General features: G+C 46.9%; 1 protein-coding gene across 1 annotated transcript; it reads right to left on the bottom strand.

The window, feature by feature from the left end:
- Positions 1–618: 618 nt before the first annotated feature.
- HMOX1 (heme oxygenase 1) lies at positions 619–22,204 on the bottom strand. The gene is made up of 5 exons (XM_069654383.1): positions 22,003–22,204; positions 16,732–16,852; positions 12,065–12,556; positions 11,426–11,534; positions 619–1,121 (listed from the first exon to the last, which is right to left on the bottom strand). Exons 1-5 carry the CDS (start codon positions 22,032–22,034, stop codon positions 982–984), a joined length of 894 nt encoding a protein of 297 aa, XP_069510484.1. The 5' UTR covers positions 22,035–22,204; the 3' UTR covers positions 619–981.
- Positions 22,205–22,840: the final 636 nt, after the last annotated feature.

Here is a 22,840-nt window from a genome sequence, read left to right as displayed (position 1 = left end):
CCATGAATCGGGCCCTATATCTGCAGGCACAATGCTTACCTCAGTAAGCATTGCCCAAGCACATGTCTTACTCCAGGGAAGAACTCCTTTGAACTTGGAAAAAAAAATGCAGTTGAGAGGGATTTTAAAGGAGATTCGATATCTAAGACTTCCGCTTCTTCCACTCTTGCTGTGTTTTGTCAACAGAGTTTGCAACTGATTTTTTTTTTTATCCTACCTTGATCCTATTTGCTACTGGTAGCAGAGGCAATTTATCAGGCCTGGTGCCAATAAACCGCATTAGTGTGTACTTTACAAAACTCAATATCAACCGCTCTGCAAAATTGCATCCACACAAATGTGTTCCCACCTGCTGTGTCACTCATGCGTTTTCACCACGCGTGGTAATACCACGTGCCCCCAATGGTGTCCTCTGGGAGTCCAAAATCGGGAATAACGGGAGTGGCTGCTTAACTCGAAATCATGCCGACCCTTCCCGGCACTGCCTAATGATCGCATGCAAACTCGTTAAGTGGCCCCTTAGTGCAAAATGTATGCAATTAATCGCGTGACGTCAATGCCTGCTAATCAAAGTAAACCTCTTTTCTTTAAAAAAAAAAAAATGAATGATCAGAGAAGTGGGATTATTTGGTTTAATAGAAAAGTTATTTTCTAAAATGTCATTATAAAAATTCAAGGATTATAAACAGGTTACAATAAACAAGATTAAGTTAGAAAGAAAATAATCAAAAACATGTATTTTCACAGCATTATATAAATATGTATATACATCAGGATGGAGTGTCCTCTTCCCATTCGGGTGACGATGGCAATACATTCAGTCAAGTTGCATTATGCAGACTGTGGTCCTTGCCGGACGACTGTCAATATCAAAGTCTCTGACAATGTAACAGTCACGTGATGGTCGGTAAATGCGCGCTTTACCTCAAGGCGTCGGTCCCTCAAGTTGAGGAGTGGTTCAGGGCACCAGTGGGCAACCTACTAAATGGCATACATGAAGAAGGCAAGGGCCCCCAGCACCAGGCTGGCCACAACTACCCAACGCATTGGAACCGTGGATGGAGGAAGTGCTCTCGACTGCGCCCTGGTCTCTGCACTTCCGCTTGCGGCCGAGCCATGTCCTAAGGGGAGAAAAGGCAAAAAGGCGATTATAAAAGATGTTGCTTGGAGTGACGTCGTTCAATACTGAGGTAGGGAAATGAAATATCATCTGTATCCCAAGATTAGTAACTGCATCCCTGGTAAAATGGCTTGCGACTTAAGTATTATTATTGTATTTATAGAGCGCGGACCTCGCTTCACGAAGCCATAGGGCGCTTTAAAAAGGTAAAAGCACAACAGCTGTACAGCGGGGGAGGAGGGGAGGAGACAGAGGAGGGGTACAGTGGTACCAGGAGGCAGGGAGAAGGGCGGGGGCGTCTAGCGATTCAGATGGCACAGGGTGACGTGATGGCCTAGGTGAAGAGCAGGGCTCTCAGAAGATGTGGTGAGGCCCGGGGCTAAACATTTGGTGAGGCCCCCTTACAGTTTTTTGCACTCGGCCAGCAGCGGCACATCCACAAACAAGAGACTCGAGAAATCTACCCTTGAGTTTGTGTGCAGGATCCCAAATATGATTTATTACTACAACTCCAAATCAACTACAGCAAAGTTAGATTTCTCTACTGAAGAAAGGTTCATGCCAGACTAACTTTTTTATCATATGAATAAATATATATAAGATGGCATGAGCTCTCCACTGCGCCACCTCCAATACTCTGAGGGTCAGTCACTTTCCCAAGCAAAGAGTTGAGGGCAGATCTCTTTCTTTGGCTGGGGCCTCCCTCTGGAAACAGCCTCCCTGCCTCGCTGAAACTTAAGGAGAACCATTTCCGGTTCCGGAAGTACCTCAAGACCTGTCTCTTTGCTTCTGCCTTCCCTCTTCCTCTCCCTTGCTGATCAGCTGCCCGATCCATGCACTGGTCACCAGGTCAAGCTCTGAATTCGGGCCCAGGTCCCTGCCTGTCCTGTTGCAATCCTGCACTGCCACTTGGCTCCCCTGCACTTGTGGTCTGTATCTGTAACCCTACAGTCCCCGCTCTTGCTCTTATTCTCCACCCGTTGGCTGCACTTAAGAGTACCCACACTTGCCACCCGTTGGCTGCACTCTTGTTTCTCCTCTGTTACTGCACTTCTGCATCCTGCCCAACCCTCGGCACTTCTCCCCTCCCCCCTTCCCTGCTCTTGCGCGATCTGAATCACACAAGGCCTAGTAAGATCTGTGTTTTGTCCTACTCTTTTGTTTCTCCCTCCTTGCCTTGTCGCGCCTAGAAACACTTGTGTAGAGGCACGTTATAAATGCCATATCATATCATTAAGGAGCACCCTGCCCCGTGTGCACATTAAAACACACATCATACACAGTGTCAAATGATGTACAGTGGAGCCTGGTACATTTCTGAATTTAAGAGGCTTAAATGTTTGTGCCAATTAGGCAGGATCAACAGAGCACAGTGAGGGAGCCCAAACCAAACAATGGTTGCTTGAGGGGGGTTCTCACTCCCAAGAAAATGTTTGAAACATTGGGTTAAAAGTATGCATTTTACAGCACTTTCTTTGCAAAATTGGATAGAAATCCAAACAGTTTGCAATTGGTTTTGTATGGAAGCACATGGAAATTCCCACTAGTTGCAAATCACTAATTGTGCATAGGAACATTTTCCAATACATTTCATGCCGCCTTTCCACGCGAGATATGCTAGTATAAAAATATATTCATGCTGGTTGTTCTAATTATGTCGATGCAGGCTGCATCAGTATATGCCATTATTACCATGTACAGACTCCCAGCCAGTAAAAATGCCATGCCACAGAAAGTATATCCAGGCTGACTGTGTACCATAAGTATTATTACCGGCTAGATTGGCCTACATTCAACGTGGGCCAATTTAGCAGAGTAGTATATTTGCTTTAACCTTGATGCATAGTCCTGTGCATCAAGGGTAGAGCAAAAAGAGCACTGGCAATGCTAACAGTTTGGGCATTCGTGTAGGCATGGGAAAGGCACTTCTGTATTGGTATTAGCTGGCCATTGATAGTGCCAGTGCAAAATGGTTTGAGTACGTGAGCAACTAATAGCAGTGCCTGGTAAATGCCTAATACACAAGCCAAAACCGTTGGCTTTGTCAATGCTTATTTTTAAAAGAACTTCAGTGAAAGACACACAGGGTGTTTTTATATTGAGTGGCCAAAGGCAGACCTGATTAAGACATTTGTATTACACCAGTTACGTGTTTACAACTCCAATGAAGTCATGAATTCTCAGAAGACTGCTTTGAGGAAACACTTGCAGGCACATTGAGGGCAACGTTTGATGGCAAGGCATGTTTAAGGCTAGCTCAAAGAGTTCCAGTGAGGAGGTGTTTTGGGTGGGGAGGGCAGGAACTGGGTGAGAAATGCCATAGGGATCAACATGACCATGAGAAGTCATTTCACTGTTAGCACCTGCATTCATATGCATACATTTTTAGGTAATTGAAATCGTGATGTGGGGTTAGCACTTGCATGCTAGGGGAGTGATTAGAAGGGAAGTGGTGACATGAGACGTCTCATTCTCACAGCAGTCCTTAAGTGTGACGTTTCAGAAATGAAGGCAAGCGGTAGCTGCTTGTAACATTGAAGCTTCACCAGAATAGTCTCATTCAAAATGTGGAAAGATGTTAGGTGCCCCGACACAAGGAAGTTTGCCCCTTCCTCACAGCCTCTGAAGTTAGCGCCTCTCCCAACATTTGAAGTGTTAGTCCCCTTTCCCCCCTGACATTTTAGCCTAGGTGCACCTCTGATGACATGAACCCACCCCTTAATGAAGTGGCCCCCAGGGCGCTACATTTAGTGGTGGTGCTGAACACACACTCACAAAGAACACTTTCACCCATGCATTCATCCACCAGGTACACAACTCCATACATGCATGTATACATAAAACCAAACACAGCATTGACACAAACACCAACATGCACGCATGCATTCATACATACACATATACATACTAATTTAATTTAAATACACATATATACTTTTAATTTAAAATAAAAACACTTACCTTACCTCCATGCACCCTTAAAAAGCATCCACGCAGCCGACACGTAGACATGCTGCCTGACAAGAGAGAACTCCTCTCCCATCAGTCAGCATGATCACGCGGACAACATGAACACACTGGCTGACAGGAGAGGACTCCTCTCCCATCAGTCAGCGTGGTCACGCAGAGCAACATGAACACATTGACTGACAGGAGAGGAGTCCTCTCCTGTCAGTCAGCGTGGTCATGCTGAGCAACGTGAACACACTGACTGACAAGAGAGAACTCCTCTCCTGTCAGTCAGCGTGGTCATGCTGAGCAATGTGAACACACTGACTGATAAGAGAGAACTCCTCTCCCATCAGTCAGTGTGATCACGCTGACAACATGAACACACTGACTGACAGGAGAGGAGTCCTCTCCTGTCAGTCAGCGTGGTCACGCTGAGCAACGTGAACACACTGATTAACAAGAGAGAACTCCTCTCCTGTCAGTCAGTGTGGTCACACTGAGCAACTGGAACACACTGACTGAAAGGAGAGGAGTCCTCTCTTGTCATTCAGCATATCCACGTTTTTAGCTGAATAACGGGAGGCAGCAGAGCTCACTTCTGAGCCCTGCTGTCTCCCATTATTTTTCTGTTTGTTGCGGAGCCAAACGGCTTCACAAGAAACAGCAAAATCATTGCAGGGGCAGCACAGTCCCCCGTGTGAATAAAGGACACGGGAGACTGTGCTGCCTTCCACTTAGGAGAGGGGGCCGCGAGGTCCCCAGCAAGCACAAGGCCCGGGGCAGTTTGCCCCCCTTGAACTCCCCTCGTGACGGCCCTGGTGAAGAGGTGGGTCTAGAGTTATTTTCGGAATGGTAGGCGAGTGGGGGGCAAGTCTGATGCTGATGGCGAGGTGGTTCCATAGTCTTGGGGTGTAGGCAGAGAAGGCTTGTGTTCTGCTCCTTTCTTTTTTGCAGCCCTGGATTTCAAGTCTGCATTCACTGCTGAGATCCATGTGTGCTCTGCAGGTTGCAGGTTTGAGCCGCAAAAGGAAGACTCTGCTTTCTGAGGATAAACTGACTCACAATGTTGGTTGCTTATAATTGTTTATAAATGCTCTTTGCAGAGCTCATTGGAGAAAGAGCTGTTAGAATTGCAGATCAGTGGTATTGTTAGCAGCAGCTGTGGCTGTTTGCATACACATTGCAGGCAGCAGGAGCATGTGGAGTGAACAGTTTGCTGACAATGAGAAAGGAAATATGACAACGCCTCTAATCTCCATGAATGGCAGGTTGGCATTAAAAGAGAAGTCATGGGTTGAACCCTCTCCCTGATGTACACTTAGGGAGACAAGCACCCATTCTTACCATATTTTTCTGCCCCAGCAGGAAACCAGCTAGATCCCATGATGCCTGTTTTAATGTAAGGTTTCTGCCATACAAAAGGCCCAAAAGGGCTAGACATGTGAGTAAGTTTAAGGACTTGGCATATATACTGGCGAAACGCAGAATAGCGATGGGATGGAAAGCACAGAGGAGGCCAGCAGTGCAGGCGTGGTGGAGGACCTGTTAAAATGGGCAAACGCAGAGACTGTGGTGTGGCAGGAAGCGATAGGATGGAATACGGAACAAGCGGATGGAGGAGACGACGCTTGGAGACAATTGATAGCGGATCTGGCCACGTCTGAACAGGGTGGCAAAGACTTGGAGGAAACTCTTGTACAAGAAGATATCGAGGTTTGGGGGGTTGATGTGGAATAAGGGAGGGAGATGGAAACGGGTGCTATGTAGGTCAGGGGAGGGTGGGGGGAGGCAGATGGACACCTTTGACAGGGAATGTTTTGTAAATGATTAAACAACTCTGCAAGTTGCCATGGTTATGTAAAAAATTATAAAAATTGTTTTAAAAAAACGTTTTTGCCATACAACGCCTAGTGGGGACACGCACTACCAGTTATTTTACTCTGCAATTCATCTGAGATATCTGACAACAGCTGGACACATTTCAGTTCACTAAGCTGAGAAACTGGTGACGGACTGGCTCACTGTCATCCAGAGGGGCCGACACTGATGTGCTGAAGAAATTGATACCGCTAAGCGCACGTCGCTTCATAAGTAGAGCACAGCGCCAACAGCAGATCCCTACTCCAAGAACGACACACGTCCAAATGCCACTCTCTGCCCTTCACCAAACCTAGTTTGATGCAGGCTGCTCTTAATTAGGTGATTCCCCTAGGCCACACCGTTTATGGCCCCCTCCATGCACGAGAGAACGCCCCCACATAAGTAGGCCACGCCCGTTACAAGGCCTCCATCCTCCCCTCCCCCGAATCTCCTGGTATATAGACCATGTCTCACATACAGGTTTGCAGAACCATTAGGCCATACTATTTTGCTATATTCCTGGGGCAGAGCAACCCAAGAGGGTACTTGACAAAGGGGTGGTGTATAGATCATGCAGTCAAGTGATGTGGTTTGAAGGCGGGCGGTCTAGCGGCCCAGCGGGAGATGGTTCCTCGCAGCTGGTGCCCGTACTTGCCAAGGAACGGTTTCAGTGCAGATGAGCCAAGGGCCATCAGCCAGATTCCTTTGCGCCAATCAGAACTGTCGGGCTGATGCATATTTCCTGAATGTCGTCTGAAGGAATATAGACCCTGCTTGCGGCAGTGCTCTAGGCACTTTGTATAATGCGTCGACGTATACTCCTGGTCACTGACTGCCAGTGTTCACTTCTCAGGGCAGGATAACATGTTCTTGTTTTCCTGGCAGAAGAAGGAGCCGCATGGCTCTCTTCTTGGTTAGCTGCATCCAGAAGATAGAACATCTTGGAAGGCCAAACAAAAACAATGCATTGATTAGGGTCCGTCCCTGGGCGAATAAATGAATAACCCTTTGGTGATAAAAGCAGCGGTTTGTGAGTGCTTTATTTGGGCTATTGGGGGTTAGTGTGGAATCGCTGATCAGTCCAAGATTACTTCTGGAACTGCTGTTGGTCACTTGTCCAAAGCTTCTGGCCAATGGCTCTGTTCTCACCTAATGGCATGTGTATCACAGAGTTCAGTACAGGTTTCAGCGGGGCCCCAGGGGCAGCTTCATTCGGTTCGTGCCCATCCAGACACACACCTGTCACGCAACTTTTAAAGTTATCTGTCCAGCCTCTCTAACCAGAGATCCCTCTTCAATTGGAGAGGGACCTGTGTATGATCTGCATAAAAGCCATTTACCTGCACCTTCCCTCCCAATCTCCTCTGCTAATCTCACAGTTGCTGGTTTGGTGTCCAGGGCCCTTATGCATCCCCGGAGTCCTGACCTCCCATACCCAATCCCTCCCAGCTTCTGTCTATCCTCAGCACTAGCCTCGGCTTACCCTCCACCCTGGAGGCTCACACTTGCCTTAGATTGCACTTCATTTGTTGCTCACCCATGAGCACCCCAGCACCTACCTCCATTCCCCCTCCCTTCTGAGCTTGCACGTTCTGAACACTCACAAGGCATAGTAGGTTTGTCTCCACCTCCCACTGTATTAATATTTGTATGTATGTCAATCGTTTTTACATCCTCTTGACCCCCACTCCATGTTGCCCTGTGGGTGCTTTGAAACAGTACTTACTTCCTTTATAAGCGCCTGACAAGCTAACAATAAATAAATACACGTTCTTCTTGCAGAACATCTGTGCTACTGGCAGAGGTAGAGGTGAACTATTAGCAGAGACATGGTCGACCCATGTGGCACTCCGCAAACCAGTGTTGGTGACCAAGAAGGACATGGGCAGTGAGACGGCTTGTCCATGCCTCTGACAAATCCAGGATGATCAGCGCATTAACACAGTCTCCAGTCACTAGCCTTCTGATGTCCCCTATAACTCAGAGCACACCAGTGCCCGTGCAATGGCAGGGGTGCCCGTGCAATGGCAGGGGTGCGATCATGCCTGCCACAGAGCCAGGACCCTGTGCTCCTCGCCAAAGGTCTGCCGTTGGTTCACTGCATCTGCGTCTAGGAGCTTTGAAGCAAATGGTAGTCGCGCAGTAGTTCGGCCAGATATCAGCTGGATCACAAGCAGCCACAGTTGGCTCTTTAAACAGTGACCAAACTACTGCCTGATGTTTAATTCTTAAATAATGACCCCGCCCCTTTGACAACAGGTGCAGTCATGGATCTAGGAGACATATAACCCACTAACCCAAAAGCTCAAATTTCTGCATACTTAACTCACACAAAAAAAAAACCACACAATCCCCTTTCTCGCACAGCAAACCGCACGCACTTCAACACATCAACAAACAACACATAAGTCCACCAACAGCACACAAGGACTCACATTGATCTGATATTCACACCCAAGCTCAGCGTACAGTGAAAACCGAACTGAAGCTGCTAACAGGACACCACCTTTCTCACTATCCTACTCCCTCTTCACCTTACTAACCCACCCCAACTTCTTGTTTACAAATCCGCCTGAGCGCCTGGGGACCAATTCCGTTGGTGATGGTGCGCGGTACAAATACCTTTAACATTAACATATTTTGGAGAGTGCGTGACTTGCTCCTTCTTTGACAGTGTGCCACATTCAGTACAAGAAAGAGCTGTACAGGTATAGACTGGCAGACTTTGGGATCCTGGCAAAGCATTGCCTGCTAATGGCGCTTCCACCTGCAGAGTTGTTCCAATGTCACCAGCTGTTCACAAAGTTCCCCTGGAAGACATGGCTTTGCTCTCTTCAATTTCAGAGAAAACATTAAACAGCTCCTTAGAAAATGTTATTCGAGAAGATCTCATTTGTTAAGTGTGTTTGTTTGGCATTGCTTATCTCTTGCTTGTGTAATTTAAGAGTATGTTTATCTGCCTGGCGCGTCTCTTCGTCAGGTTGTTACACGTGTCCTGTTTTTTTTTTAACCTATGACGTTCTCCGTGAACCAATCAGGAACACGTTAATTCCTAGGCCTGTCGGTATATGGGCCAACAGAATGCATAACACCCGCCAGCCTACTTTAATATACGGATAATATTGACACTGGGTTTGGCGAGTGAGGAGGACGTTTACAAACGTTTTCTTCCACGGACAATCCCTGTGATTAAGGACCATTTCCGTTGTGTCGCAGTTTGCTCTTAGTCTTAGTGGCTGTAGTGCAGATTGTAAGGTAGATTAAATGGGATGTCGTAGGGATCCGACCAGACAAGCACAATATGCCTCGTGACACTACAATCCGGGTGAGTGGCACTTATCTAGTGTATGCATTGAGGAAGCGCTCGCTCTGCTAGGAGTTCTGTGCATGCTTGCTAGGATCGGCCAGACAGAAATTAATATTGCCATTGAGGGCAATTCTGGCCCATGTTGGAATAATCCCATCTACCTTTTCAGTCTCTGCATCCAAAAACATAGCATCCTTTTTTGGTGGTCCCTAAAGTATTATAAAAACCTAAGGAGCCTGGATGAGAGATCATGCACTTGATGTGTTGTTTATCGGACCCGGGCGGTCTTTACATGTCATGTATTATGACCTTAACAGAGGATTTAAAAATGAGGACCACCCCTGCCCCTTTACAATGTTCTCTATTGGAGAACAGAAATGTATAATTTCAGAATGTATCAAGAATCTAGGTCGCTACAAGTCATGTATGTATTGAGGCTTCTACCAGCAAGCAGGCATTAAAGAGAATATGCCACTGACTGTCATATGGCGGTGGAGAGCACAGTTACATTTTTAAACAGTACAATGTCATATAGCAAGCTTTCTAGCTTCCACTGGTGGTGCAGTTGCTAAGCATAGTGTCACCAGCCTCTCTGTGAGCGATTATGCTTTCATTGGGTTCCCCACCTTTACTTCTCTAGGGAGATTATATTGCCCAAAATCATAATTTGACGGCAGGAACCTGTTACGTTAGCACTGCAATGTAAATGGCTCCCCGCCGCCAATTTTTCATCATTTTCACATCAGAGTGCAAATGTACATGGCACAAGGTGGTGTACACGTGTGTACGCCGCCTTTTGCCCTGCACTTTTGCACTAAACCATGCAAAGTGAATAAACACTGCTTGGCACGTTTGCATGCCAGGCAGCGTTTACTTTTAATTGTGAGCGCTGCTTGCCATCCTGGCATGGCAAGCGGTGCACAGTTATAATTAAACCCTGCCCGACACACGAGCATGTCGGACAGGGTTTAATTTCAATTGCGAAAACTGCTTACCATGCTTGCATGGTACTAGTGTTCACAATTACAATTAAACCCTACCCGACATGCGCAGGGTTTAATTGCGCATGGCAGGCAGCATTTACAATGGATCTCTATGGGGTCATAAAGCACGCGGAACCCCATGGGGATCTCTAGGGTGTCCAGTCATAGTTTCGAAAAAAAAGGATCAAATGCCCCTTTTTTCCAAAACAAAAGGACCGGAATTTTTTTTTTCGAATGCTTTATTTATTTATATATTTTTTAGTTTAGAATGCATAGAAATGTTTTTTTTAAAAAGAAAACGGGGGTTGAGGGGTACCCCCCATAAAAAAAATTTAAAAAAAGCATTCAAAACTTTTTTCCAGCACTTTTGATGTCGAAAAAAAGGCATTAGATCCTGTCACCTAGAACCGATCTCTAGCATTTGCGCCGTAAGTAAATCCATACCGGCACAAATGCTGAAGCATTTGTATAGCGGAGGGGAAGACATGAGGTGGAAACACATTTTGCGTCCCGCACCTCCTATCCACCATACAAATGATTGAAAATGGGGCGTGATGTAACAAACATGCGTAAAAACCACACGCGAGGCTTTTACGCATGTTTGCTATATTACACCCCTGTTGAATATGAACCCCTATGTGTCTTCATTAAGGTGGGAGAATCCCTTGTCTTTTTTTTCTCTTTCTATGTAACAGTGATGTCCAACTATGTGTATGATTTTCTTTGTTGCTCATTTATCGTGTGACCACCATCTGATGGAGAAACCCCTGGGACCTCGGAAGCTAATGGAACTACCCTCTCAGCAGAAGATTTTCAGTTAGTCCAATACAAAGGTATCAAACCATGGATTTTGTTTGATTTTAAAACTGGACTAACACAGCACCAAACTCTCTCTGGCTTATTAAAGAAACACAACTATTGAGGAATATGGCAGAGTGCCATCACTGGACAGATGCTAGGTCTGCCTGCTTTCATCGTCTTTACGGATGTTGCCCATTAACTAGACCGCACCCTTAAATGTGGCCATCTCCACAGTAGTCCCTTCTTCTGCATGTACACATACAGCCACACACACCCCATCTCATGCAACTGTGCTCCCACAATAGCCAACATGGACTCTTGACTAGGCCACACCTCAGACTAGACTGCGCTACATACAGCTTTGTTATATTTCTAAGGATATCTCTTTAGTGGTGATCTCACCATTGGGTATGCTGGCCGGACCTCTTCTGTGTGGTTCTGACTTCTCCTGAGCAAGGAGGCCATTCATCGCGGCTGAAGAGGACACCAGCTCCTGGAGTTCTTCGAAAACCTGGAACAAGGAGAGGAAATCAAGGAGTGAGCATGCAGTCTCCGAGCGGCCCACTTAGAGTTGACCATTTCCTGCTGATGGGGAAATCCAGTGAGAGCAGGGGGAAGCCTGAGGAGCAGAGGGCAAATGCTATAGAAAAGGGAACCGTTCAGCATTGTTCTATTGAGCGCGAGGCCCACGGAGCTGGGGCACTTGGAAAGCTGAGCTTTGTGCCCGTGAGTCTGAGACCATGAGGATGAAGCGCATAAGAAGCTCTGCATTGGTGTCAGTGTTGTGACCATTACGGCTGCACTACTAAAAGAGTGTGGCTTAGTGTTAGTGATTGTTATGCCCAAGAGGCTGTGCTACCAAGAAAGGTCAGTTTGTAGTATGAAGCACACAAGGCTGTGGTATCGGGTAGAGCGCCGCTTGGTGTTAGTGTGTGTTCACCCTTGAGGCTCTGGTACTGAAAAAGTTCTGCTTGAGGTGAAGTGCATGTGGTGCATTCACTGCCTACCCAAACACTCCATCCGGCCATACTCTTCACTTACCGCCACATTCAACAGGAATGCTTTCTTGGCCTCATTGAGGACCCTCTCCTTGGTGCTGTCATCCATTTCGATGGCGTTCATGCGGGCCCGGTATAGCTGTTTAAATTTTGTGGCACTTGTCACTCCATCGAAGGTGAAGAAGGCAAGTCCCTCACCTGAAGCTGGCAACTGCAGGGCCTTCTGAGCTATTTTCTTGAGCACCTGCCCGCCAGACAGGTCGCCGAGATAGCGGGTGTAGGCATGGGCCACCAGAAGCTCTGGCTCCTTCTGTCCAACATGGTGCAGCCTTGCCACATACATCCTGGTGGCCTTAGGACAGGAGATCACATTCCTCCACTGCGACCCATAGAAGTATGCCATGTCGAGCTCTAGTGCGGCCTTGCGGTGCAATTCAGTAGGGAAGTAGACGGGGGCATAGCCCGGGTGATCCTTGTTCCTCTCAATCTCCTCCTCTAAGGCCTCGTAGACGAAATACAATGACGACATCACCAGCTACAATCAAACAAAAACAGAACAATACAAAATGACATTGTCAGATATAACGAAGAGTAACATACATGAAGTACAAGGAAGGACATTAGAAACGCCATGTACCGTAATGTAGGAAATATGTATAGAAAATATCTGCTGCGTTTAAAAGCAACATAAACAAAATATAGAGAATTAATCATCAAGCAATATAGATAAAAGGACAAGGACCGAGAAATTAAGAGAATTAACAACAAAATATAAGGACACTATTGACAACAACAATTAGCTGCAATATACATGAACTCCAAGGACGAAATCTTCAGCTGCAATATGAACGGCCACATATACAAAAGCGTGGATGCTGTCAACCGTTGCAGTATGGCTGGCATACAAGCGAAACAATGCAAAAGCATGGATGCTATTAACTGTTGCAGTATGGCTGGCATACAAGAGAAACAATGCAAAAGCGTGGATGCGATCAACCCTTGCAGTATGGCTGGCATAAACGAGAAACAATGCAAAAGCGTGGATGCTATTAACTGTTGCAGTATGGCTGGCATACAAGAGAAACAATGAAAAAGCGTGGATGCTATTAACTGTTGCAGTATGGCTGGCATAAACGAGAAACAATGCAAAACCGTGGATGCTATTAACTGTTGCAGCATGGCTGGCATACAAGCGAAACAATGCAAAAGCGTGAATGCGATCAACCGTTGCAGTATGGCTGGCATACAAGAGAAACAATGCAAAAGCGTGGATGCTGTCAACTGTTGCAGTATGGCTGGCATACAAGAGAAACAATGCAAAATCGTGGATGTTATTAACTGTTGCAGTATGGCTGGCATAAATGAGAAACAATGCAAAACCGTGGATGCTATTAACTGTTGCAGTATGGCTGGCATACAAGAGAAACAATGCAATAGCGTGGTTGCTATTAACCATTGCAGTATGGCTGGCATACAAGAGAAACAATGCAAAAGCGTGGATGCGATCAACCCTTGCAGTATGGCTGGCATAAACGAGAAACAATGCAAAACCGTGGATGCTATTAACTGTTGCAGTATGGCTAGCATACACGAGAAACAATGCAAAAGCGTGGATGCGATCCACCGTTGCAGTATGGCTGGCATACAAGAGAAACAATGCAATAGCGTGGTTGCTATTAACCATTGTAGTATGGCTGGCATACAAGAGAAACAATGCAAAAGCGTGGATGCGATCAACCCTTGCAGTATGGCTGGCATAAACGAGAAACAATGCAAAACCGTGGATGCTATTAACTGTTGCAGTATGGCTAGCATACACGAGAAACAATGCAAAAGCGTGGATGCGATCAACCGTTGCAGTATGGCTGGCATACACGAGAAACAATGCAAAAGCGTGGATGCGATCAACCGTTGCAGTATGGCTGGCATACAAGAGAAACAATGCAAAAGCGTGGATGCGATCAACCGTTGCAGTATGGCTGGCATACAAGAGAAACAATGCAAAAGCGTGGATGCTATCAACCGTTGCAGTATGGTTGGCATACAAGAGAAACAATGAAAAAGCGTGGATGCTATTAACTGTTGCAGTATGGCTGGCATAAACGAGAAACAATGCAAAACCATGGATGCTATTAACTGTTGCAGTATGGCTGGCATACAAGCGAAACAATGCAAAAGCGTGAATGCGATCAACCGTTGCAGTATGGCTGGCATACAAGAGAAACAATGCAAAAGCGTGGATGCTGTCAACTGTTGCAGTATGGCTGGCATACAAGAGAAACAATGCAAAATCGTGGATGTTATTAACTGTTGCAGTATGGCTGGCATAAATGAGAAACAATGCAAAACTGTGGATGCTATTAACTGTTGCAGTATGGCTGGCATACAAGAGAAACAATGCAATAGCGTGGTTGCTATTAACCATTGCAGTATGGCTGGCATACAAGAGAAACAATGCAAAAGCGTGGATGCGATCAACCCTTGCAGTATGGCTGGCATAAACGAGAAACAATGCAAAACCGTGGATGCTATTAACTGTTGCAGTATGGCTAGCATACACGAGAAACAATGCAAAAGCGTGGATGCGATCCACCGTTGCAGTATGGCTGGCATACAAGAGAAACAATGCAATAGCGTGGTTGCTATTAACCATTGTAGTATGGCTGGCATACAAGAGAAACAATGCAAAAGCGTGGATGCGATCAACCCTTGCAGTATGGCTGGCATAAACGAGAAACAATGCAAAACCGTGGATGCTATTAACTGTTGCAGTATGGCTAGCATACACGAGAAACAATGCAAAAGCGTGGATGCGATCAACCGTTGCAGTATGGCTGGCATACACGAGAAACAATGCAAAAGCGTGGATGCGATCAACCGTTGCAGTATGGCTGGCATACAAGAGAAACAATGCAAAAGCGTGGATGCTATCAACCGTTGCAGTATGGTTGGCATACAAGAGAAACAATGCAAAAGCGTGGATGCTATCAACCGTTGCAGTATGGCTGGCATACAAGCGAAACAATGCAATAGCGTGGATGCGATCAACCGTTGCAGTATGGCTGGCATACAAGAGAAACAATGCAAAAGCGTGGATGCTATCAACCGTTGCAGTATGGCTGGCATACAAGCGAAACAATGCAATAGCTTGGATGCGATCAACCGTTGCAGTATTGCTGGCATACAAGAGAAACAATGCAATAGCGTGAATGCGATCAACCGTTGCAGTATGGCTGGCATACAAGAGAAACAATGCAAAAGCGTGGATGCTATCAACCGTTGCAGTATGGCTGGCATACAAGCGAAACAATGCAATAGCGTGGATGCGATCAACCGTTGCAGTATTGCTGGCATACAAGAGAAACAATGCAATAGCGTGAATGCGATCAACCGTTGCAGTATGGCTGGCATACACGAGAAACAATGCTTGCTGCGTATTTTAATGGAACAAGGTAGAAATACAAGTTCAACGACATGTCTTGATGTTAAAGAATGTCAAATGTCAGCTTTGCAAGTCTTTAACTTTGCAAATACATGTTTTAAATAATGACTTCCCGATGTCAGATTTAGTGGCGTTTAAGCTTTATCAAAGTTTCAGACTGATTTAACGTTCATTGATCGATTTTTTTGTGTAAAGATAAAGGTTGCAAGCTACAAACACTCATGTGAAGGTACTTTTTTTTATCAATCTTGCTCTTTACTATCCACAGACTAACATCTGGCGACGCCCTTATGAGGTCACAATATGTTACCACTTTGACAAGTTCAGGTGCTGCAAGTAACACTACGCTGGTAAGGGGCGCAGTATAGATGTTCGATAACATAACATACATCACGTTCACAAGACACTACAGTGTTGCCATGCATACATAATTACCTACAAAGAAATGTACAATGTGGGGGTTGTGCAGCTGATGGGGTTTATGGAGGGGGGTTGGAGCATGAGATGGTGGACGTATCTGAGTGAGAAGAAGTGGTTGTTCAGAGGGGCGATGATTGGCAAAAGAATCGCCTTGAGGAATTGAAAAAATGCTTTGACATTGGACATTGGGACATGGTTGTCCGAGATGCATGACCTGGCGGACATGGAGCGGGTGCTGTTTCGGAGAATTGGCAAATTGAGTTTGTTTGATAAAATATGGGGTAGATTTTTGCAGCTGTTTTGACTGTGCATTGTTGATGTTGGGTAGGCGGGGTTTAGTGATTCATGTATCTTGAATTGTTCATTTTACTGTGTAAAAAGTTGTGATTTTTCTTTGTTATTTGTATTGTTATTTTTATTATTCATTGTTTGTCTTACTGTCTGTATTAGTGGTAGTGTAAATAAAAGTTTAAAAAAAAGAATGACCAATCCCCTAAAAGAACTGCAATACGCGATGTAGTGGATGGCAAGACACTATTTGCTTATGTATACTGAAAGGAGTAAGAGAAGTGAGAAGAAACTTGTGACAAAATGCAAGCACCACCAGCAGAAGAGAGTCATTCTCCTGACCTTAGTTATAATAGTGGTAGGGTGAGATAGCTTGGATTTGGACAGAGGACGGATTTGTTTTTGGACATTTATCATTACTGAGGAGCACCTCAGTTTCCAAGATAGGCAGGTAAAACCCCATAGTTATAGGGAAAGATAGGCCTTGTTTTACTTTAAATAAAGCCCACAGTAAGAGCATAAAAAAATTTTTTTTTAAAGAGATGGTGGACGTAAATTACCTTAAACTCGTTGAGTGAGACCTGCCCCTTCTGGAAGTTTCTCATAAACTCGGTGTCTTCTGCCTGCTGGTGCACTTCCTTTGTGGCTTCCTTCAGGGCTTCGGACAATTCGCCTGGGGCACTGAGGAGAGATAAGTGGTCACATGTTATGGGACAGAGAGAGATGTTGCAATATGCCCAGAATGTAAAGCCTTGCTACCAAGGGCAGTAGGCCATGTGCGCTGCACAGCTCCGGCTGAGGCAGGAGTATTTCATGGTCTCTGGGTTGATTCCACCCTGGGAGAGGGCAGTGGGTGCACGGACGTGCCAGTGGGTGCTCCTTCCAAGATCTTAGCCAACGGGCACTGAGGATCATTGCTCCACTGGGGTTGGTCTGCTGCCTCCAGGACCTCATGTAATGCCACAGTGTGGATCCTGGATCTCTGCTCCTTCCAGGATGCAAGCTATTGCCATGTTGTGAACAGCCACTGGGTGTCATTCCTACGCATGCCTCGGTCTGCTCCCTGTGGGACCCCCGGAGCTGGACGTTTCAGCGTGGCCCCTTGATCCATTGTTGACACGCCCTGTTGGCTGCAGCCAAAAGGGTGCAGGGACCTATTAGAGCCGGCATGGTTTGGCACGTGACCCGAGGACACTATTTTTTTTAGCTCAAATTATTAATAATAAATAAGTATAGTATTTTCCAGTACTCCTGTTACAATGTTCAATCTTGTGGTTAAGCGCTGGCCCTCAATGTTACAATGTTCAATCTTGTGGTTAAGCGCTGGCCCTCAAACCCTTGAGAGCTGGTTTGCTTACCAGCTGCACAACATTTTTTTAAATCTCAAATTATTATGAGTAAATAAGGATAGTGTTTTGCAGCGCTTCTACCACAGTGTTCAGTGAATTTGTGGTTAAGTGCGTGCCCTCAAGCCTGGCTTATATTTAAAACAAAAAAACAAAAAAAACTCACTCAGCTCGGGCGGTGTCAGGGCCTTTCAACCTTTTTAACTGAAAGGTGCCTCGAGCCTCATGTGCGCCCCCAGCAACTGCCCCCCATATTTCCAGTCAGCAGTCTAATAACACAGCTATATATTCCTTACGTTCTGGGGCTTACAATGTGCGCTTTGCAGCTGCAAGCTGCATTTGCTGGAGCCTTCCGGCCGTCTCTTCCACTGGGGAAAACAGAAGTGTTATCACCTCGTGCCCTTTCAACACTGGTTCCTCCACATCAGCCACATCCTTACAAAGAAGGATTCATAGCTATTCAGCTGCCATTTAATTGGCGGCTATTAACCTTACCTTGATCTCCATTATGATGTATGCTTAGACTGCTTTCTGCTCCAAGCAAATGGGGCCATCATGTTGAAATGGGTCCCCGCACATGTTCAGCCGGCCCGTCACTCAGGTATCCAGGCCCGGAGTATAGACACAATGCCAAAGGAAACTAAGGGTTCATATAGACGTAGGCCTAATACATGTGTCTATTTATACATATATATTAATGCAAGGCAAGTATAAAAGTTGTGCTCAGGCACCCACCAAGCTTCAGGTGGTCTTGTGGCTAAGTGCCAGGGCTTGAAGAAAGACGGCCTGGGTTTGGTTACCAGTGGCTGCAGGTAACTTTTGTATTATTATTTATTGTACGCCCCTCAGTTTATGGGGCGGTTTAGTAACAGCTGCTAAATTTTAGCATTTAGCAGCCGACCGTGCAGCCTATTTTTAAATCGCCTTCGCACCAAATGAGCGACGAATTATCTCCTGCAAAGGTTGCACAGAGCCTATGAGCGTGTAAAATGTGCAGAAGATAATCCCGGCCAAATCGCTGGCGCTCATTACGCGCGAGGGAGATTTAGAAATAGGCCGCAACGTCAACCGCTCCTAAATCACCCTTGCGCCAAATGAGCGGCGCAAAGATGGCTGCCGTGACATCGGGGCCTCGCCAAAAGGGTCCCTGCGGGCGGCCACAGTGGTGCGGCAAAAGGGCCGCGCCGAAAGTCAAGCCAGAACAGGGTGCCCCGTGGGACCTCAGCCAAGGACAGACTGACTGGACACTAGTAGTGCACACCGACTGCGTACTCCTTGCATTGCAGAATGCAACACCTACTGCAGAACTGTCCCCCTGTTCACTTCATGAATGCAGTCACTGCTATGCACCAGTGGCTTGTCCAGGGAGTGGTGGCATGGGGTGGCGCGTGCTACCCCTGGCCACCCCTAATGCCACCCCATTATCGTAAACTATGATCATGATGTGTGTGTGTGCTCGCACTTCACGCCATCTCTGTATAAACCATTGCCCCACTTGGGACACGCCACTGTTATGCAGTGTCCGAGAATACATGTCTGTTTACGGTGTACTCTGGTGCACGCATACAATGACGTACACTATGTGGGATTGATTGCATGTGATTGCCCCCCGGCACACATATACACACACACACTATGTGGCTACCGGTAGTATGAGCGTGCCTCCTAGTGCACTTTTGCTTGTGACGTTAATGATCACGTGGGTGCTCCCACATGTAAAATGTGAGACTGCGTGTGATATCACGTTCCAGATCCTGGGATGTTCTCGCTCTCTGGAGCGGGTGTTTGGGATGTTGGGTTACTCAGTGGTCTGTGTGTGACATTGCACGTGCGCCACGCACGCATGATAGTATCACAGTGCAGCACATCACGCGCATCTTCCTAGGTTGCAGGAGTCATGTGTGGATGCAAGTACCTGTATGCTCGGTGGTGCAGCGCGAGGCCTCCCGATGACACCTTGAAAGTGAACGGATGCTCATATATCAGGCCAACACATATTTACGTTTGAAAGCTTTTAGGGCAACACACTAGTTCAGGCTGCTCTCAGGCCGGCTGCCTGACGTTCACACTGTACTCCCTGAACGCCACCCGGAAACCCCGCAGACCGCATCGCCCCCTCCCTCTGTACTACACCTAGAAACAAGTAAACAAAGCCGAGGTCTGGCCCCAATGATTCAGCGAAGTCCCTCACGCAGAAGTGTTGAAGACTTGACTCAGGCTGCATCATGCTTTCTATTCGCGCGGCTGCCGACATTACACCACTTGGCAACCTCATCAGAGCTTGTACAGTGCACACCCACCACAAAGAATACCACACATCCATCTTGGTGCCAAAACACCGCTTTGTCGTCAAACTCTAACAAGCTATTGAATTTCCCGAGCAATGGAGCCTACCCGGTCTAGAGCAAAGATTTAAAGAAGCCAATCAATTGAGTGGCAAGCTATGTTTTCTTTTTTAATCGATACAGTTACTGAAATCGCAGGACCTTCAACTAAACAGCATCCCCAACAGACAATACCCAGAAAACGGGCACACACTATTATAAACGGTTTCTTCACACTGTTTATCATTTGTATGGACAATATTACAAAAGTATAAAAAGAAACTGACATATGAAACGAGAATAACAGCCCCCCCCCCTTCTCTTTCACACATATCCTCCCAACCACCATTGAGGAACCGTTCCGACAGCCCCATGGGAAATCTCTCGCCATAGCTTCTCGCCCAGTGACCTCCTTCCTGCTGAAACGAGCACAGCAGACATTGTGGTCCCAGCCCTGGATACACTTTCTGCGCAAGCCACCCCTTCACCCCTTCCCATGAAAGTAATCAGCGACCCGACTTTGACCAACAACTGCAAGCCCATCACGCACCCTTCCTGCAGCTTCCATTCAAGATACTTGAGAAAACGTTGCTGCCCAACCCTAGCCTCAGCTCCACACTTGTGCTGTCCAAGCCACCCAAGTTGAACTTCGGCTCAGCATGCCTCAGAAACAGCTATCCTTGAGATCTATGACAACTCCTTCCAAGCAGCAGCCAAAAGCCAGACATGTCTGTTAGGACTTCTAGACCTGACTGTGGTCTTGGAAGCCACAGGCAAAGGAATCCTGCTCCTCGATCAGAGGGGGTTGGAGGCTCAGTGTCCGGCCTCCATGGGGCACATCCCTGGATGGATGTTCTTAATGATTGGACCCCCTTTCTCTCTCTGGTCCCGGCAGGTTCCGCTACACTTTACACATGCCTTTCCGCCAAGACCATTGAAGGCAACCGCCATCTTCAATGCCACTACTATGCCGACAAAATGCAGCAAAACCAAGACCTGTCCTGGAAAGTTGCCTGACCACGCTAGACTCCTGGATGGCAAGGAGCTTCCGCACAGTAGAAGCAAAAGAAAACGTCTACTTCTCAACACCAAGCCCATCACCAGAGCGCCCTTCCACCCAACCCGGCAACTCCTTCCAGACCAGACAGTTTAACAGTTAAAGTCCGCCACCAAAGTTTGACCCTCCTTTATCCCACGGCCAGCACACACCACTGATACCTGCGCCTTCTCGGGTGTTTCCCTCCCTTCAACTCCCTTGCTCAGGGCCACCCACCCAGTTGTGGTGAAAACCACCATCAACAGCAGACTCTTCTATGCAAGTTCACGCTCCCTGTGCATCAGACCTCCTCCCGTGCTGCAGTGACCGAGCAAGACTGGCCTCCAGAAAGACACCCAGGACTCCATCTCTCCAACAATGAAATCGTTACGCCAGATTCCCGTTTGCACTCCTTCACCTTTAGAGGCCTCAAACGCTGCAACAAGAAACTACACATATCCGTCCCTGGACGCCGAAATACATTCATTAATCAAACAACGTGCCTGGCCTTCTGAGGTTACATTTCTCTGTTCGTGCAGTTGTAATAATTGCAAAAGCTATTCAAATGGCAGGAATGGTCCTTCTAATTTGCCAGGTTCCTGTATTCTGCTTTCTCGTACACTCTCTCTAGTCTCCAGCTCCGTCTTTGCTCTTTAATGGCAAATCCACTCATTTTGAAAAACGTCATCACGCCTCCTTTTCTTTCTTTCCTTTTCTATCTTTCACTTTATTTTCTTACATGGAGGAATGTGCTTGTAAAAACTGAATTTTAATTAAAACAAGTAAATAAAAAGATACATTAAAAAAAATCAGCACTCGAAAGACGAGCACATACGCACCGTCCTTTGTTAGTTACGCACGACTTCCTCACAGAAACAATGTTTCGGAAAGAACGGCATTATAATGCCTCCATCTTCATGCTTCAGACATCTTTTCACTATAAACTCAAATCCAGACCTATTGGCTTTGCCCCTGCTGGTTTCAGACCGCACCCCACCTATGCTGCAGGACGTTCCCTTCTGAATGAGCCTAGAGGGCCCAGGGGGATAAATAATGATGTTCGCGGAGTCGGACACTAAGGTCGCTGGGGGGGGGGGGCTGCCAGAGTAGAGGCCCCGCACTTACCCATCGGAGAGCGCGCTTTGCGGGGAGGCCATGCTGCGAGTTCACGCGCTCTGGCGACGCTCTGGATCTCCGATTGGACGGTCCGCTCTTCTGCTTGGCTCCCTCGTCTCGTGGAAGGCAGCTCGCGCTCAGAAGGGCACACGTCACGCAGCAGTCTCCTCGTCGCGCGTCCTGCACAGCTGCGCCTCTGTGCTCCTCGCGTACAGCTGCTCTGATTTTATACCCTCCCCGGGCTATCGCGGCCCGGTCACGTGGCGCTTAACAAAAGTTGCTGATATCTGCCTTTGAACTCGACATTGCTTCATAGCCGGGTGTTCCCGGACGGAGCGCGGGGGCCGGGGGCTCGCACGGGCATAGCACTCAAGAAAACAGGAAACGTACATTCGCAGAACCTTCCGGAAACCAGCATTCGGGTTGAGGGGCGGGAGGGGGGTCTCAGAGCAGGGACAATAGGAGAGACTGAAGAAGCATACGTACCACATAATTCAAACTCATATGTAAAATAGATGAAATGGCGAGTTATTTAACTGTATGCATATTCCATGCAAAGATGTTTTTATAGTACGGAATGTAAGTGGGCAACAAAAACATCCATATAGAATAAGCAATGCGTGGAGGAAGAACGAAACAATTAGGCAAGAGAATGAGGACTTTGCTGATGTTATGTTTTATGGCATTCGTATAGCGCCTGCTTCCATTGGTATGGCCTCGAAGTGCTGTGGGGATGCACGCCCTTCGGAGGACAATAGCCCGAGATGTGAAGGAAGGAATTCTAAAATGTGTGTGCATTTTTGGCTAGCACAAAACTTAGGTAGGGAGTGGCTAGGTGCCAAATAGC

Source organism: Ambystoma mexicanum, chromosome 3q (genome assembly GCF_040938575.1).
Source record: "Ambystoma mexicanum isolate Mex_15411 chromosome 3q, UKY_AmexF1_1, whole genome shotgun sequence".
Lineage (NCBI taxonomy): Eukaryota > Metazoa > Chordata > Amphibia > Caudata > Ambystomatidae > Ambystoma > Ambystoma mexicanum.
The sequence above is the reverse complement of the archived record's forward strand: the minus strand, read 5'-3'. Positions and strand labels throughout refer to the sequence as shown.

Bases quoted from the DNA above. Each gene is read 5' to 3' on its own strand.
- HMOX1 (XM_069654383.1), bottom strand. From the start codon at position 22,034: ATGGCCTCCCCGCAAAGCGCGCTCTCCGATGG. The intron at 11,535-12,064 runs GTAAGTGAAGAG...TCCTTGTTCCAG, and splicing joins CATTCCTGTTGAATGTGGCG to GTTTTCGAAGAACTCCAGGA. The intron at 1,122-11,425 runs GTGAGATCACCA...TTCTCCCCTTAG, and splicing joins TCCGGCCAGCATACCCAATG to GACATGGCTCGGCCGCAAGC.